Source organism: Oncorhynchus gorbuscha, linkage group LG10, assembly GCF_021184085.1.
Source record: "Oncorhynchus gorbuscha isolate QuinsamMale2020 ecotype Even-year linkage group LG10, OgorEven_v1.0, whole genome shotgun sequence".
Lineage (NCBI taxonomy): Eukaryota > Metazoa > Chordata > Actinopteri > Salmoniformes > Salmonidae > Oncorhynchus > Oncorhynchus gorbuscha.
In genome coordinates, this window is record NC_060182.1 from 39,190,082 (window position 1) to 39,203,998 (window position 13,917).

The 13,917-nt window shown below is 41.6% G+C and overlaps 2 protein-coding genes across 4 annotated transcripts in view; one reads left to right on the forward strand and one right to left on the reverse strand.

Annotated features, from left to right (window-relative positions):
- Positions 1-3,316: 3,316 nt before the first annotated feature.
- Positions 3,317-13,917, reverse strand: part of igfbp6b (insulin-like growth factor binding protein 6b) — an 89,234-nt gene continuing 78,633 nt past the window's right edge. Inside the window, exons 2-5 of one of the 2 annotated variants that reach the window (XM_046366026.1) lie at positions 6,007-6,538; positions 4,889-4,923; positions 3,982-4,101; positions 3,317-3,491 (exon numbers count right to left, since the gene is read on the reverse strand). In XM_046366026.1, coding sequence (XP_046221982.1) covers positions 3,378-3,491; positions 3,982-4,101; positions 4,889-4,923; positions 6,007-6,346 — 609 coding nt within the window. In that variant the 5' untranslated portion in view covers positions 6,347-6,538 and the 3' untranslated portion in view covers positions 3,317-3,377. Of the gene's footprint in view, positions 3,492-3,981; positions 4,102-4,888; positions 4,924-6,006; positions 6,640-13,917 lie in introns of those variants that run through there. The other variant, XM_046366024.1, reaches the window with a different exon arrangement.
- spryd3 (SPRY domain containing 3) overlaps positions 9,294-13,917 on the forward strand; it is a 98,897-nt gene continuing 94,273 nt past the window's right edge. For both annotated transcript variants that reach the window (XM_046366022.1, XM_046366023.1), the window contains exons 1-2: positions 9,294-9,407; positions 12,570-12,789. In XM_046366022.1, the coding sequence (XP_046221978.1) occupies positions 12,671-12,789 (119 nt within the window). In that variant the 5' untranslated portion in view covers positions 9,294-9,407; positions 12,570-12,670. The remainder of the gene's footprint in view (positions 9,408-12,569; positions 12,790-13,917) is intronic.

Here is a 13,917-nt window from a genome sequence, read left to right on the forward strand (position 1 = left end):
GCAGAGCTTTCCTATAAGGAGAATAAAGTTCGACTATGAAAGTAAAGGAGCTAAATCCTGCATATGTGCAGCTTTCCAAAGATAAATTCCATAGAAGACAAACATTACACTTTTTGATGAATTGATCATAGAGGGATTTTCTCACTAGAAAAGTTGCAGCCCTCATCTACCTATCTCAGCCACAGCAGTGCCTATGACTAAATTTGACTGAAACAAGTGTGTTGTCCGAATGATTCACATGATACACTCTCATCTCTCTTTGCTTATTAACTGTGCAGACCTACTCAAACTGAAACATGACAAGGGATCCATAAGATTAAGGTTAGTTTCCCAATTTTGCATAATTGTATTAGCGTTGTTACCCTTGCCTGGTGTTCTCCCCTTATTTTCACCATCACTGGCCTTAGAGCAGCTCCAATGTCATGAGGTGTGTGCATCGCAGATGACACTATTCCCTATTTAGTTTACTACTTTTGAACAGGACCCCTATAGTGCACCAGTGCATGGCTTTTGACCAGGGCACCATATAGTGTACTACAGGGAATAGGGTGCCATTTGGGACACACACCCTCCACTCTGTCATTACTTCTGACATGTCATCTCTCATATGCTTCGGGCCACTAATAACTACAGCATTGCAACATAAATAGATTACATTCTGCATGTTTAAATGCATACATTTGGTGGAATCGACATTATTAACCCATACTGATCATCATCACATTGGGCTTTAGTTGAATATATCTTGTCTTTATGTCTGCATATAAACCATGCTCTTATATAGGATATATTACAAGCAATGTTAATTACATAGCATTTTGATGTCTTCCATCTGAGCACATTTAGATGGTTAATTCTGTGCACAGAGAGGGTAGCTATAGGATGTCTCGTATATTCACTTTCCTAAGAATAGCAAATGTAACCACCCTAGATACAGAAGTAGGACATGTGGTGTGATTTAACAAAGGACACTGCTTACTTTCCTGCATCATCCACTGCGAGACCTGCATTTCAAATTCGTATGCATTGACAAATAGGATATTCTATGCTGTTTCCTTGGAAACAGGCATGTGTCCTTGTATACTGTAGATGCTGGAACAAATTGTCCTTTGCATCCCCTAGGCATGGGAGAAAACCTAAGTCATACTAATGCCTATTCATTCCTACTACATACATGTTAATAACGTGTTGGTTCATCTTTAACTTGTTGGTTTATCTTAACGTGATATGGACAGAGACAGTTATTACATCTTATTAACATTCATTTTAAATCAGCTCAGCTGACATAAGAGAACAGTGGCTAGCAGAGTAGCTGTGCTACACCTGTGCAGTGCTTCAGATAGTGACTATGACTAAGCAGCTTTGTAAAATGAATGAGATCCGATACCACTACAGCTACTGCACTGGCGAAGCTCACAAATAAAACACACAGTACTCTTTTTATATTAATATATGTATTTATTGTTATTCATTTTGATATCATTTTTTAAATTTTAGGCTTTGTAAATATAGGCCCCCTGTGCATGGCCCTACCATCACAGCACATACATTGGCACAACAAGATGGGTGAGAAATAGAAATGATCTAATCACACAGTTTATCACACAATTCAAAGACAAGTAAGTAACTGTAACGTATTCAAACTTAATTGACCAAAATTAGCATTGTAGTAGGGTATGCCATAAGCAAAACATTATCATGATACATTCCAATATTAAATGGTCAAAGTATAAATAAAATTGAAAGAAAATGAACAAAAATCATAACATGTACAGCAGTTGAATAGCTCAGATGTGTGTGGTGAGATTCTCCATGAGGGTGCTACCGCGTCCAAAGCACAATGCTCTCCCTAGCAAATAAATAAAATAACCTCTGTTTTTAAATAAAAAAAACTGCTGACAATATAAAAATACATGGCATTGTAGTTCATTACATAAACCAACAATTTATATATAAAATATTATATTGACGTGTATAAAAATATGCTTAACAACTTCTTGAAAAGGGTAACAGCCATAAGCTTTTTTTTTGTCTGCCACTTCAGAACACACACTGTCAACCACAAAAATCCAACATATGTACAAACAATCAACTATTAGAGCAGTCAGAACGTCATTTCAACAACAATGGACTGTTTCACATAGCCTAACTATTTTTCTGACACGATTATAGGATAAGTGTAAAATTCAAGCAGTGCTGCATGGAAATTCATACTCCAAAATAAATTAAATAGAAAAGGAATTTTCATCAATTGAATTAAGTATCATAATGTCAGTGTATCTTTGGAGAAAGGGAGAGAGGATGGTGACGGAGACACGTTTTCAAACATTGTGTCACACCAACACCAGCATAACAGTATTTCAGCCCACTTAGATAAAGGCCCAGTGCAGTCAAAAATGGGATTTAACTGTGTTTAAAAAAATATATTTCCACACTATGAGTTTGGAATTATACTGTAAAATTATGAAAATTATGATAATGCCCTTTTAGTGTAAGAGCTGGTTGACCAGACCGCCTGAAATTTCAGATTGTTTTGGTGGGATAGAGTTTTAGCCTGCCTGGTGGTAAATTACTTAATAGGCCAATAAGAGAGTTCAAATAACTAGGTTTCAGTTTTTCCCTCCACACTCAGACCACTCCCAGACAGTCCTAGCTAGTTCTGCTTGAGAAATTGCAATTGAAAGCAATTGAAAACAATCACAGTAATTGTTACCCAGAAATGATTTGATATTGAGATAAAAACAGCTGCATTGGGCCTTTAATAACAAACACAGGCAGTGTGAGCTATCCTATAAAACAGAAAATCTACAACGAACATACAAACAGACGAAGCCAGGACAAGAGCCAGGGAATTCAATATTGAGAAATACAGCTTTGATATCAGTTAGTTGAGACAGTGAGTAACAAAGCAGTAATGTGAGATAGATAAGCTACTGCACGTTGTCACACTGAATGATTCAGAGGACTGGTACTGCTGCTGCAAACTGTTGAACATTCAGCTGGATGTTGCCACTATAGTACTGTACTGTAGGTATGTGTCTTTGTTAGGCTGTTTCTTGACTAGAGGACAGTAAACTAATTTGGGGTAATTTCCATAGGAAGTGGTTTAATCCCTGGTGTCTCCTGTCCAGGCAGTGTCTAGCACAAGCTAAAGTCACCCCCTCTCCTCCTCCTCCTCCTCCTCCCCCCCTTACTCCCCCTCCTCCTCTTCCACCTCCTCCTCCCCTTACTCCCCTTCTTCCTCCTCTGCCTCCTCCTCCTCCCCCTCCTCCTCGTCCTCCTCCTCCTCCCCCTCCTCCTTCTCCTCTGCCTCCACCACCTCCTCCTCCCCTTACTCCCCCTCCTCTAGGCTCAACATTTTGGGACAAGGACCTCTCTCACTCTCCATCGCATGGTAAAGTGCCGTCTTCGCTGGCACGTGAGGGCAAGGCAGTACCCAGCTCATCCACACACCAACAGTGGCCACGCTGCATACCCTTGGAGGAGCGACACTGTGTTGTGTGACAGGATAGAGAAAGATAATATGTCATCATACCACATAACTATTGTCTGCATGCCCACAGCCTAGAGGGCCTGGAAGCAATGTCCATTATCCAAAGCCATTTTTGGGCTGAATTGAATAGAGAGAGAGCATGCAATTGAAAAAAGGAATAAAAAAATATTGATTAACCTTTATTTAACTGGGCAAATCAGTTAAGAACAAATTCTTATTTACAACGACGGCCTACCCCAGCCAAACCCTAACGACGCTGGGCCAATTGTGCGCCTGCCTATGGGACTCCCAATCACGGCTGGTCGTGATACAGCCTGGAATTGAACCAGGGACTGAGGTGACGCCTCTAGCGCTGAGATGCAGTGCCTTAGACCGCTGCGCCACTCGGGAGCCCAAATAGCATGCCACTCTCTTGATCTCAAAAAACACATATACTATTCATACACAGGCAAATATTCACGTCAACAGCCGCGCTGCGCTATAACTACCTGCTTTTTCCTGTAGAAGCCCCGAGTGTCACAGTTGGGGATATAGATGTCACGATCAGACTGAAAGATAGTGAGCTCAATACCCCGCAGAACACCATTGAGCAGCTTGCGGCAGGGTGCCTAAAAAGAGGATACATTGATGAATACAGAAACTATACAGTCATAAATACAGCAACTATACATTGATAAATACAGTAACTACTGTATACAAGGAGAGAGCCTACATATTAAATGGCAGTAAGAGAAGCCCATGGTTGATGTTAGAAGACCCTTTCTAGCCTATTAGAGTAGCTACAACACGTGTGGATATCATAGAAGATTGAGGTCACTGATGCAGCATGAAGCCAGAAGCAAAACATATTATATGTCACATAATATCATGTCATTATATAATGATATTGTTAAACAAGGACGGTCTCTTTCCAAGTCACTTAGACAGTGGTTTGAAGCAACTGTGTGACTATGTATGCAGTATCTGTCAAATTGTAGAAATAAATTCTATGTTGGGTTTGTGTTTCATTGCAGATCCACCTCCTCTCCTCTCCTCGTAAAGTGAAAAACCCAAGGCCGCCACAGTCGAGTCTAAACTTTACTGATTCACATCATGGTCTATTAGTTCTGCCGCATAGCAGCATACACATCATGCGCCATAATGTATGTCTTTAGAACACTATATGTGGTACTGCTGTCGCTGTATCACCCAGACAGCACAGCAGCTTCAGTAATAACTCTCTCTACCCGACTCCTTCCATCATACAGTATCTATCTGTATGAATATGAATGCATTATGTAAGCAGCTCTACATATTTCTCAGATTTAAACAGGTGTGGGTAAATGTAAGTAGAAGTCATTATTAGCTTACTGCATCAAGTGGCTTAAGCAGGTACCGTACTTGGATAACACTTACCTTTTCTATTTCACCACTTTGTGAAGGATGTGGACCTAAAGGAGAGAGCAGCACATTACCATGAATACATTCAACCAGGGCATTACCAAGAACATTAAACCATCTCTGATATCAAAATATAAGTTAGAAGTGTTTTGCTTCAAGCTGTTGCTAGACACGAAGCATCAATCATATACAAGTGCAAGGCAGGAAATGTAACACCTGTATTGTATTTGAGGTTTAAAAAGGCGTCTGAAGATTGTAATTTCCCTTACATTTAAAAAAAAGATCAACCACTACAGAAAATGTCCATTAATTATAATCCACATATAAAATCACATTTCCTGCTGCTGCAGGAGTATTTTCCTGCTGTAGCAAACTGGCTCAAATCAAGACCCTGCATCTTTACTGGACACAGTGATTCGGCTCTGAATTGATATTTCCTGTAGTATGTCCTTCCTAAGGAATCGCAGTGGCTTAGTCTGAACAGTAGATGGAGACCCCTAGCAATGAAAAGCATCATTATCTGACTCTTGGTGACAGTATAACACTCATTCTGTGCTGTCAATAAAATGCACAGATCACACCCTTGAAATGCATGCATGTACAGTACCATCACCGTACACATCCATATACATACACACCATATACATACACATACTTGCACACACATACTTACACAAGCTCCAACGTACTGAAACACCTAAAGCGTTCCTCAAGTGTCTGTGCATCATAGTGTTGACTACATCTTTTTATTACATGACTGATGATAGGCTGTTCAATCCAACATTTGAGACTTCTAGTCCAACAGTCTCTCAAATTAGATTTTTGTCACAAGACACCATGCAGTGGCACTGCAGCATAGAAATCAAGACCATGCAGCCTTTTCAAATTCATCTTTGGTGCCTGTCGTGTATCTAACACTAAATGTCATACTCTTATAATAAAACAATACTAGCATTTATTTTTGGTGCACACCAACATAGCATACAATCATCACACTGATGATAAGAGAATGTGTTTCTTACTTATCAGTCTTACCTGATAAGCTAAGCTGTAGTATAATTGCCCTAACACACACAACACAGAGCTGAATTTAATAATATTAGATGTTCCAGTGGTGTGTGTCTCAGTCTTACCTGTGGGGTGGGGCCTCTCCGTGGGACTGGTCCTGCTGTGCTTGGTGCAGAAGCCCCTGCCCTGCAGCAGCGCCTGGAGTGGGCTGTGTTCCTGAGGAGGGGGCACGCAGCGCAGCCCCTTGGCACAGCTCATGGTGTACACACCACAGGGCTCTCCCTGGGCCAACATGGATGTGCTGCCTGCTTGTCCAATATGGTCCCGGGGGGCCCGACCTGCCCCCAAAGATTCTCTACAAGAGGGACAACCCTTGTAGGGGCCCAAGCGGTTAGCCAGAATCCAAGATCCGCAGTGGGCAATCAGCAACAAGACAATAGTCGTTAAGTTAGAAAGGAGAGGCATTTTCTGTCCAGGTCTCAGGTTAAGCTCCACACACACACTCTCTCTCTCTTTCTCTCTCTGTCAGTCAACTGTGGCTGATGCTATTTCTGGATGTATATTTATCTCTTTCTCCTCTTTCTCTCTGTCCTCTCTCCGTCTCTTCAGCTTTGCTTGGTGCTTAGCCGGTTCAATCGTTAGGCAGCCAGGAGTCCCCTGCAGTGCCAGAGGAGACAAATTGAGATCGAGAGAGACACAGCAAAGCAGCAGCTTTTAAAGATCTGAAAGGCGGTGATAGAGAGGGAGAGAGAGAGCACAGTTATGACACCTTCAGGGGCTGGGACTCAGAGAGAGAGAGAGAGAGAGAGAGAGAGAGAGAGAGAGAGAGAGAGAGAGAGAGAGGGAGGGAGAGAGAGAGAGAGAGAGAGAGAGGGAGGAAGGCAGAGAGGGAGTAGAGAGAGGTGGGGGGTGGATTATTTTCCTTTTGGAAATTAGCTAAATCTCCCCCACCCCTTCTTTTTCTACTGTTTATCAGCACACCCCCATAGACTGACCCCTTTCCATAGTAATGTTAAACATTTTACATGTACAAACAGTATACATGACAAAATATACACTTTCTCCCCATTATGCATTTATGTCAGTCAGACCATTCTGATATTTGCCATGGTAACAATTACGGCAAGGTATAGAATTGCATTCAGCTATACTGACTGCAATGTCTAGCTTTATGGGAGTTGTTCTAATACTCTTGTCAACCCTGACCACAGAAGAATACAGAATACTGCTTGGATCTCACAAAAGAGGTACTACATGAAAAACTACAACCACTGATCCAATTGCAGATAATTAAATAGATATTGAACTGTCCGTGTACATAAGAATTGTGAAAGTTAAAATAACCAAACAATACCTTATTTTACCTCCTAAGTACAATGTAATAAGGATCTACACAGATGTGTGCCAAATGTTAATTAAGAAAGGGTTCCAGAAGTAGAAGTGTTTTAATGTAAACTGATTGCCATGAAAAACACAATGTTTCAGAAGCTGGCATATCATGTACCACTTTGTGTAATACATGTGCATAACTATAACCCATTGGAGTGTGCTGGATCTTTTCCAGATCAAACAATGTTGGATGAATTGGTATCGTTCCACTAGGGGGATTATCCCACCTCCTGCCAAACTGTAGTGAACGTGAATTGAGACCAGGGATGACAGATCTTGATAATGGCAGGACTGGGTATTTAACACATTGTAACCGTTTCGTAGAATGTAGTTTAGTGAAGCTTCATAAGAGGTTGTCTTGATTTCTCAGCAGTCTTTTTACAAACTCAATATGTGTGGACTAAATCATATAAAGAAGTTATTCAGTCTTGAGGGGACAGTAGATGGTAGATTCTGATTTTCTTGCCCATGCTGCCATTGTTTGTATTGGAAGAGGCATCCACTGGATAATTAAGGAGGACTTGCTTGAGCTGGAATGTACATACTGACTGTAAGAGGGAAAGGCTGTGTCAGGCATGCAGCTACTAATAATGCAATCCATCTATGCACTCAACCGTTTAAGATTTGCTTCACGGGCGCCATCTTCAAGAGATCACTCACTCTCACCCATCCTGAGCCTCAAACCTCTTCATACCACTTACAGTTCCATTGTATGTAGTAAAAAAGATGATCTATGTGTTTTTAGAGTTGTGATTAAAGTAGGCATAGAATAACAATTGATATGGGGCTATAATGTAGATTACAGTTAATTTGATAAGCCAGCCTTAGCTGGAGGATCATAGAGCAGAGATTTAGATTGACGCATTAGAATTAGAATGACTCTAATGAACCAATAGAATTACAATGGCTAATTCTATTTCTAAGTGTTAGAGCCCCATAGGTTAGAAATCCACTCTTATCCAGGCCACCTATCTCATAGTGTTGGGTGCTATAGTTTGTCTGAGGTCACTACCATGAAGGAGGTTCCTGTAAGGACAATAAACTGTTGTCATGAGGCAACATCAACAAAACGATATCAAAAGACAAATGAGCATTTCAGAGAACATTAACCAGGAATTAAAAAGATGTTGATCTAACAACATTGAAATCGTAATGGCAATGCACCACTAAAATAAGGGCACATATATACATGATTGGCTCTTGACCAACCTGCTGGACCATCTGCTGTATCTTAGGGCAAAATTCTATCTAGAACACAGCGGCAGGTCAATACTTCCCAAAGCTCCGGAACCCATAGACATTCACAAACTGGACTACATCGCAATAGTTCTTGGTGAAAACCTTCTTGGTCGTCAGCCGCCTGGTGTTATTATTAGGAAGGATTAATCTTGGCACTAAGAACAGAAATCACCTGCCGTCTTGTGTTCCCATCAAGGCTAGCTACAGGAGCTACAGCCCTAGCTAGTTTGTTTCCACATGTTCTGTCAGGAGAACGTTCCAAGAGACACGCCAGACAAATGGGGGCTCTTTTTTCCACACTCCCTGGATTACTCATTTTTCCTCCCACCTACCCCCACCCCTCTCAGGTGTCTGTTGAGTCAGATGTAGACTACTCCTATTATTTCCTCCTCTCACAAAATATAGACTACAATGACTGCATGCCCTCCACACTTTTCAACCACCTAATGCTACAGTATCTGGGAAACTCCATTTGTGTCCAAGGCCTATGGTAGCAAACAGTTTTCCCATAGGGTAAATCAAGGGCACAAGTCGTCACTAGCTCAGATAGTGAGATACTGTGTCCAGGACAATTCATATTGTGGGAACAACTATTTACAATATCTCATTGGTTCCTTTTATCAGGGAGTACCACTGCCTCTTGAAACACGTCTCTGTACACAGACAGACCTATTCGATATCACAAAATATTATTTTATGATTCTGATGTGGAATTGGTTTCACAGCTTGTCAGTCTTTCTCATGGCTAGCTTTGATTGGCTCACTGAAGTTACCGGTGTCTGATGTCAGTAGGAAGCGCCATACATTTGCAACGTTTTTCTACTGTAAACTTTTGGAGTCTTACCAAATGAATACAAGTACCTTTGAATTAATTATTTAAACACATACTGGACAAATGGTAAGCAGTTCACAAGAATAGTGGTATGCTGTGTAGCCACCGCTCTAGCAAGTGTGTTCACAAGCCAGTAACGTTAGAAGCTAGGGAATCTATTTGTCCGATGTGAGCTAGCTAGCTAGTATGCTACGTAGGTAACGTTAGCTACTGAAGCGTTGCTCAAATTGTTTTACTAATACCGGTAACGTTAGCCACTAGCTAAATAACTTAGGTTAAATTGATATACACCTTTATGGGGTTAGTGTTCCCACACAGCCATATCTCCATGTTGCGCTTGTTTACGGAAAATATGATGCGACCACCTCTGCTAATTAGCTATCTAGCAGGCTCCAAACACCCGTGTGCAAGTTTGACTTGGGAAGTTTCGTTGGCTGGGGGCACCCATAGCTGTATGGACCTGTGCAAAACTACTAGAGTAAGTGCCTAATTTATTTAAAGGATTCTTTCTCGCTGATGAAAGATAAGGGCCATATGTTTCGAAAGCCATATCGCAAGGGATGATTATTGACGTTCCTACAAGTTGAACAAAGCGTAGAGATTGAAGTTTACAGCTTTGTCGTGGGCGACGCTAATGCCTGAAAACTAGGGAGAAGGCAGAATGTTTGATAGAGTTTTCAATAGCTAAGGGTTTCCCAAACTCGGTGCGAATTATACCATGACATTCTCTATAGAGTGCACGCGCTTAGCATGAACACAAGTCATTATATTGTATTCTGATTGTCAAACAAACCATTTAAAGAAGTGCATGTTAGTCCACTCCAAAATAATTACAGCATCCAAACTGCATGTAGCCTATACTCGCGCCAAGTGTGCCTAATGTCATTCAGTGATTGACATTAATTAGGCCTACATTAAATGATGCGTATTGTAGGTGTGTCATCATCATTTACTTGTGTTTACCCTCCACTAGGCTTTTAAAAAAGTGTGTATATATATATATATATATTTTTTTTTCACCTTTAAAGAGATAGGCCAGTTGAGAACAAGTTCTCATTTACAACTGCGACCTGGCCAAGATAAAGCAAAGCAGTGCTTTATGGGATTTACACATGGGATAAACAAATGTACAGTCAATAACACAATAGAAAAATATGTATGCAGTGTGCTCAACTGAAGGTAATAAATAGGCCAATAGGGGCGAAGTTATTACAATTTAGAAATTTACACTGGAGTGATATATGTGCAGATAAGGATGTGCAAGTAGAAATAGTGCAATTATTATTATTATTTTTAAATATGGGGATGAGGTAGGTAGTTGATTGGATGGGCTATTTACAGGTGGGCTGTGTACAGCTGCAGCGATTTGGTAAGCTGCTCTGACAGCTGACGTTTAAAGTTAGTGAGGGAGATATATACAGTGGGTCAGAAGTATTTAGTCAGACACCAATTGTGCAAGTTCTCCCACTTAAAAAGATGAGAGGCCTGTCATTTTCAACAAAGGTACACTTCAACTATGACAGACAAAATTAGAAGAAAACAATCCAGAAAATCACATTGTAGGATTTTTAATGAATTTATTTGCAAATTATGGTGGAAAATAAGTATTTGGTCAATAACAACAGTTTATCTCAATACTTTGTTATATACCCTTTGTTGGCAATGACAGAGGTCAAATGTTTTCTGTAAGTCTTCACAAGGTTTTCACACACGGTTGCTGGTATTTTGGTCCATTCCTCCATGCAGATCTCCTCTAGAGCAGTGATGTTTTGGGGCTGTTGCTGGGCAACACAGACTTTCAACTCCCTCCAAAGATTTTCTATGGGGTTGAGATCTGGAGACTGGCTAGGCCACTCCAGGACCTTGAAATGCTTCTTACGAAGCCACTCCTTCGCTGCCCGGGCGGTGTGTTTGGGATCATTGTCATGCTGAAAGACCCAGCCACGTTTCATCTTCAATGCCCTTGCTGATGGAAGGAGGTTTTCACTCAAAATCTCACGATACATGGCCCCATTCATTCTTTCCTTTACACAGATCAGTCGTCCTGGTCCCTTTGCAGATAAACAGCCCCAAAGCATGATGTTTCCACCCCCATGCTTCACAGTAGGTATGGTGTTCTTTGGATGCAACTCAGCATTCTTTGTCCTCCAAACACGACGAGTCAAGTTTTTACCAAAAAGTTATATTTTGGTTTCATCTGACCATATGACATTCTCCCAATCTTCTTCTGGATCATCCAAATGCTCTCTAGCAAACTTCAGACGGGCCTGGATATGTAATGGCTTAAGCAGGGGGACACGTCTGGCACTGCAGGATTTGAGTCCCTGGCGGCGTAGTGTGTTACTGATGGTAGTCTTTGTTACTTTGGTCCCAGCTCTCTGCTGGTCCCCCCGTGTGGTTCTGGGACTTTTGCTCACCATTCTTGTGATCATTTTGACCCCACGGGGTGATATCTTGTGTGGAGCCCCAGATCGAGGGAGATTATCAGTGGTCTTGTATATCTTCCATTTCCTAATAATTGCTCCCACAGTTGATTTCTTCAAACCAAGCTGCTTACCTATTGCAGATTCAGTCTTCCTTAGCCTGGTGCAGGTCTACAATTTTGTTTCTGGTGTCCTTTGACAGCTCTTTGGTCTTGGCCATAGTGGCGTTTGGAGTGTGACTTTTTGAGGTTGTGGACAGGTGTCTTTATACTGATAACAAGTTCAAACAGGTGCCATTAATACAGGTAACGAGTGGAGGACAGAGGAGCCTCTTAAAGAAGTTGTTACAGGTCTGTGAGAGCCAGAAATCTTGCTTGTTTGTAGGTGACCAAATACTTATTTTCCACCATAATTTGCGAACAAATTCATTAAAAATCCTACAATGTGGTTTAATGGATTTTTTTCCCTCATTTTGTCTGTCATAGTTGAAGTGTACCTATGATGAAAATTACAGGCCTCATTGTTTTAAGTAGGAGAACTTGCACAATTGGTGGCTGACTAAATACTTTTTTGCCCCACTGTATTTACCACTACATTTTAAACAAATAGGAGAATGGTTAAATTAGCATTATTTAGAGACACCCCAAAGTTAGACTTTTGTTGCGTTTAAGGGAGCTAGTCTCATTCAGGGGATCTGAGCCCCTCCTGGTTCCCCTGTAATTTGCACCTTGCTCACCTAGGTTTCTACCAATTCGCTTCCAAGTAGAGAATTTGACTCACCCTTTCACCCCTCCCTCAAATACAGGGGTAACCAACCCATCTTCTGGAAAGCTACTGAGTGTGCTGGTTTTTACACTAGCCCTACCTGAACTCACTGGATTTAGCCAATCCTGACCTCAAGTCAAGATGGATGACATCAACTTACACTACAGGTTCCTGAACTGGAGGAGGAGGATCAGAGACGTGCGTGCTGTACGCTTTCAGGAGCGCTACAAAAGAATGCTGAAGAATGGAGACACACTCAGGTGAGCCTGTTATGAGTGGCAAGAGGGTTCCCAGCGGATCCACTAGTTTGAAATGTCATCACAACGAGATTGCAATTAATTCTGGTTGTAAACTGGTTGAAGATTATAACTCTCCCCATGCCCATGTATTAGGCTACACATTGACAGTGCCTTCAAAAAGTATTCACACACCTTGACTTTGACATTTTGTTGTGTTACAGCCTGAATTTAAAATGGATTCAATTTAGATTTTTTCACTGGCCTACACACCAATACTCCATAATGTCAAAGTGGAATTATGTATGAATTCAAAATTAAATGTCGTAAGTATTTCAACGCCTTTGTTATGGCAAGCCTAAATAAGTTTAAATTTGCTTAACAAGTCACATAAGTTGCATGGATTCATGCAACTTAGTAGTGTTTAACATGATTTTTTAATGGCTACCTCATCTCTGTACCCAACATGTAAACTCAGCAAAAAAAGAAACGTCCTCCCACTGTCAACTGCGTTTATTTTCAGCAAACTTAACATGTGTACATTTAACATTTACATTTAAGTCATTTAGCAGACGCTCTTATCCAGAGCGACTTACAAATTGGTGCATTCACCTTATGACATCCAGTGGAACAGTCACTTTACAATAGTGCATCTAAATCTTAAGGGGGGGGTTGAGAGGGATTACTTATCCTATCCTAGGTATTCCTTAAAGAGGTGGGGTTTCAGGTGTCTCCGGAAGGTGGTGATTGACTCCGTTGTCGTGAGGGAGTTTGTTCCACCATTGGGGGGCCAGAGCAGCGAACAGTTTTGACTGGGCTGAGCGGGAGCTGTACTTCCTCAGTGGTAGGGAGGCGAGCAGGCCAGAGGTGGATGAACGCAGTGCCCTTGTTTGGGTGTAGGGCCTGATCAGAGCCTGGAGGTACTGAGGTGCCGTTCCCCTCACAGCTCCGTAGGCAAGCACCATGGTCTTGTAGCGGATGCAAGCTTCAACTGGAAGCCAGTGGAGACAACGGAGGAGCGGGGTGACGTGAGAGAACTTGGGAAGGTTGAACACCAGACGGGCTGCGGCGTTCTGGATGAGTTGAAGGGGTTTAATGGCACAGGCAGGGAGCCCAGCCAACAGCGAGTTGCAGTAATCCAGACGGGAGATG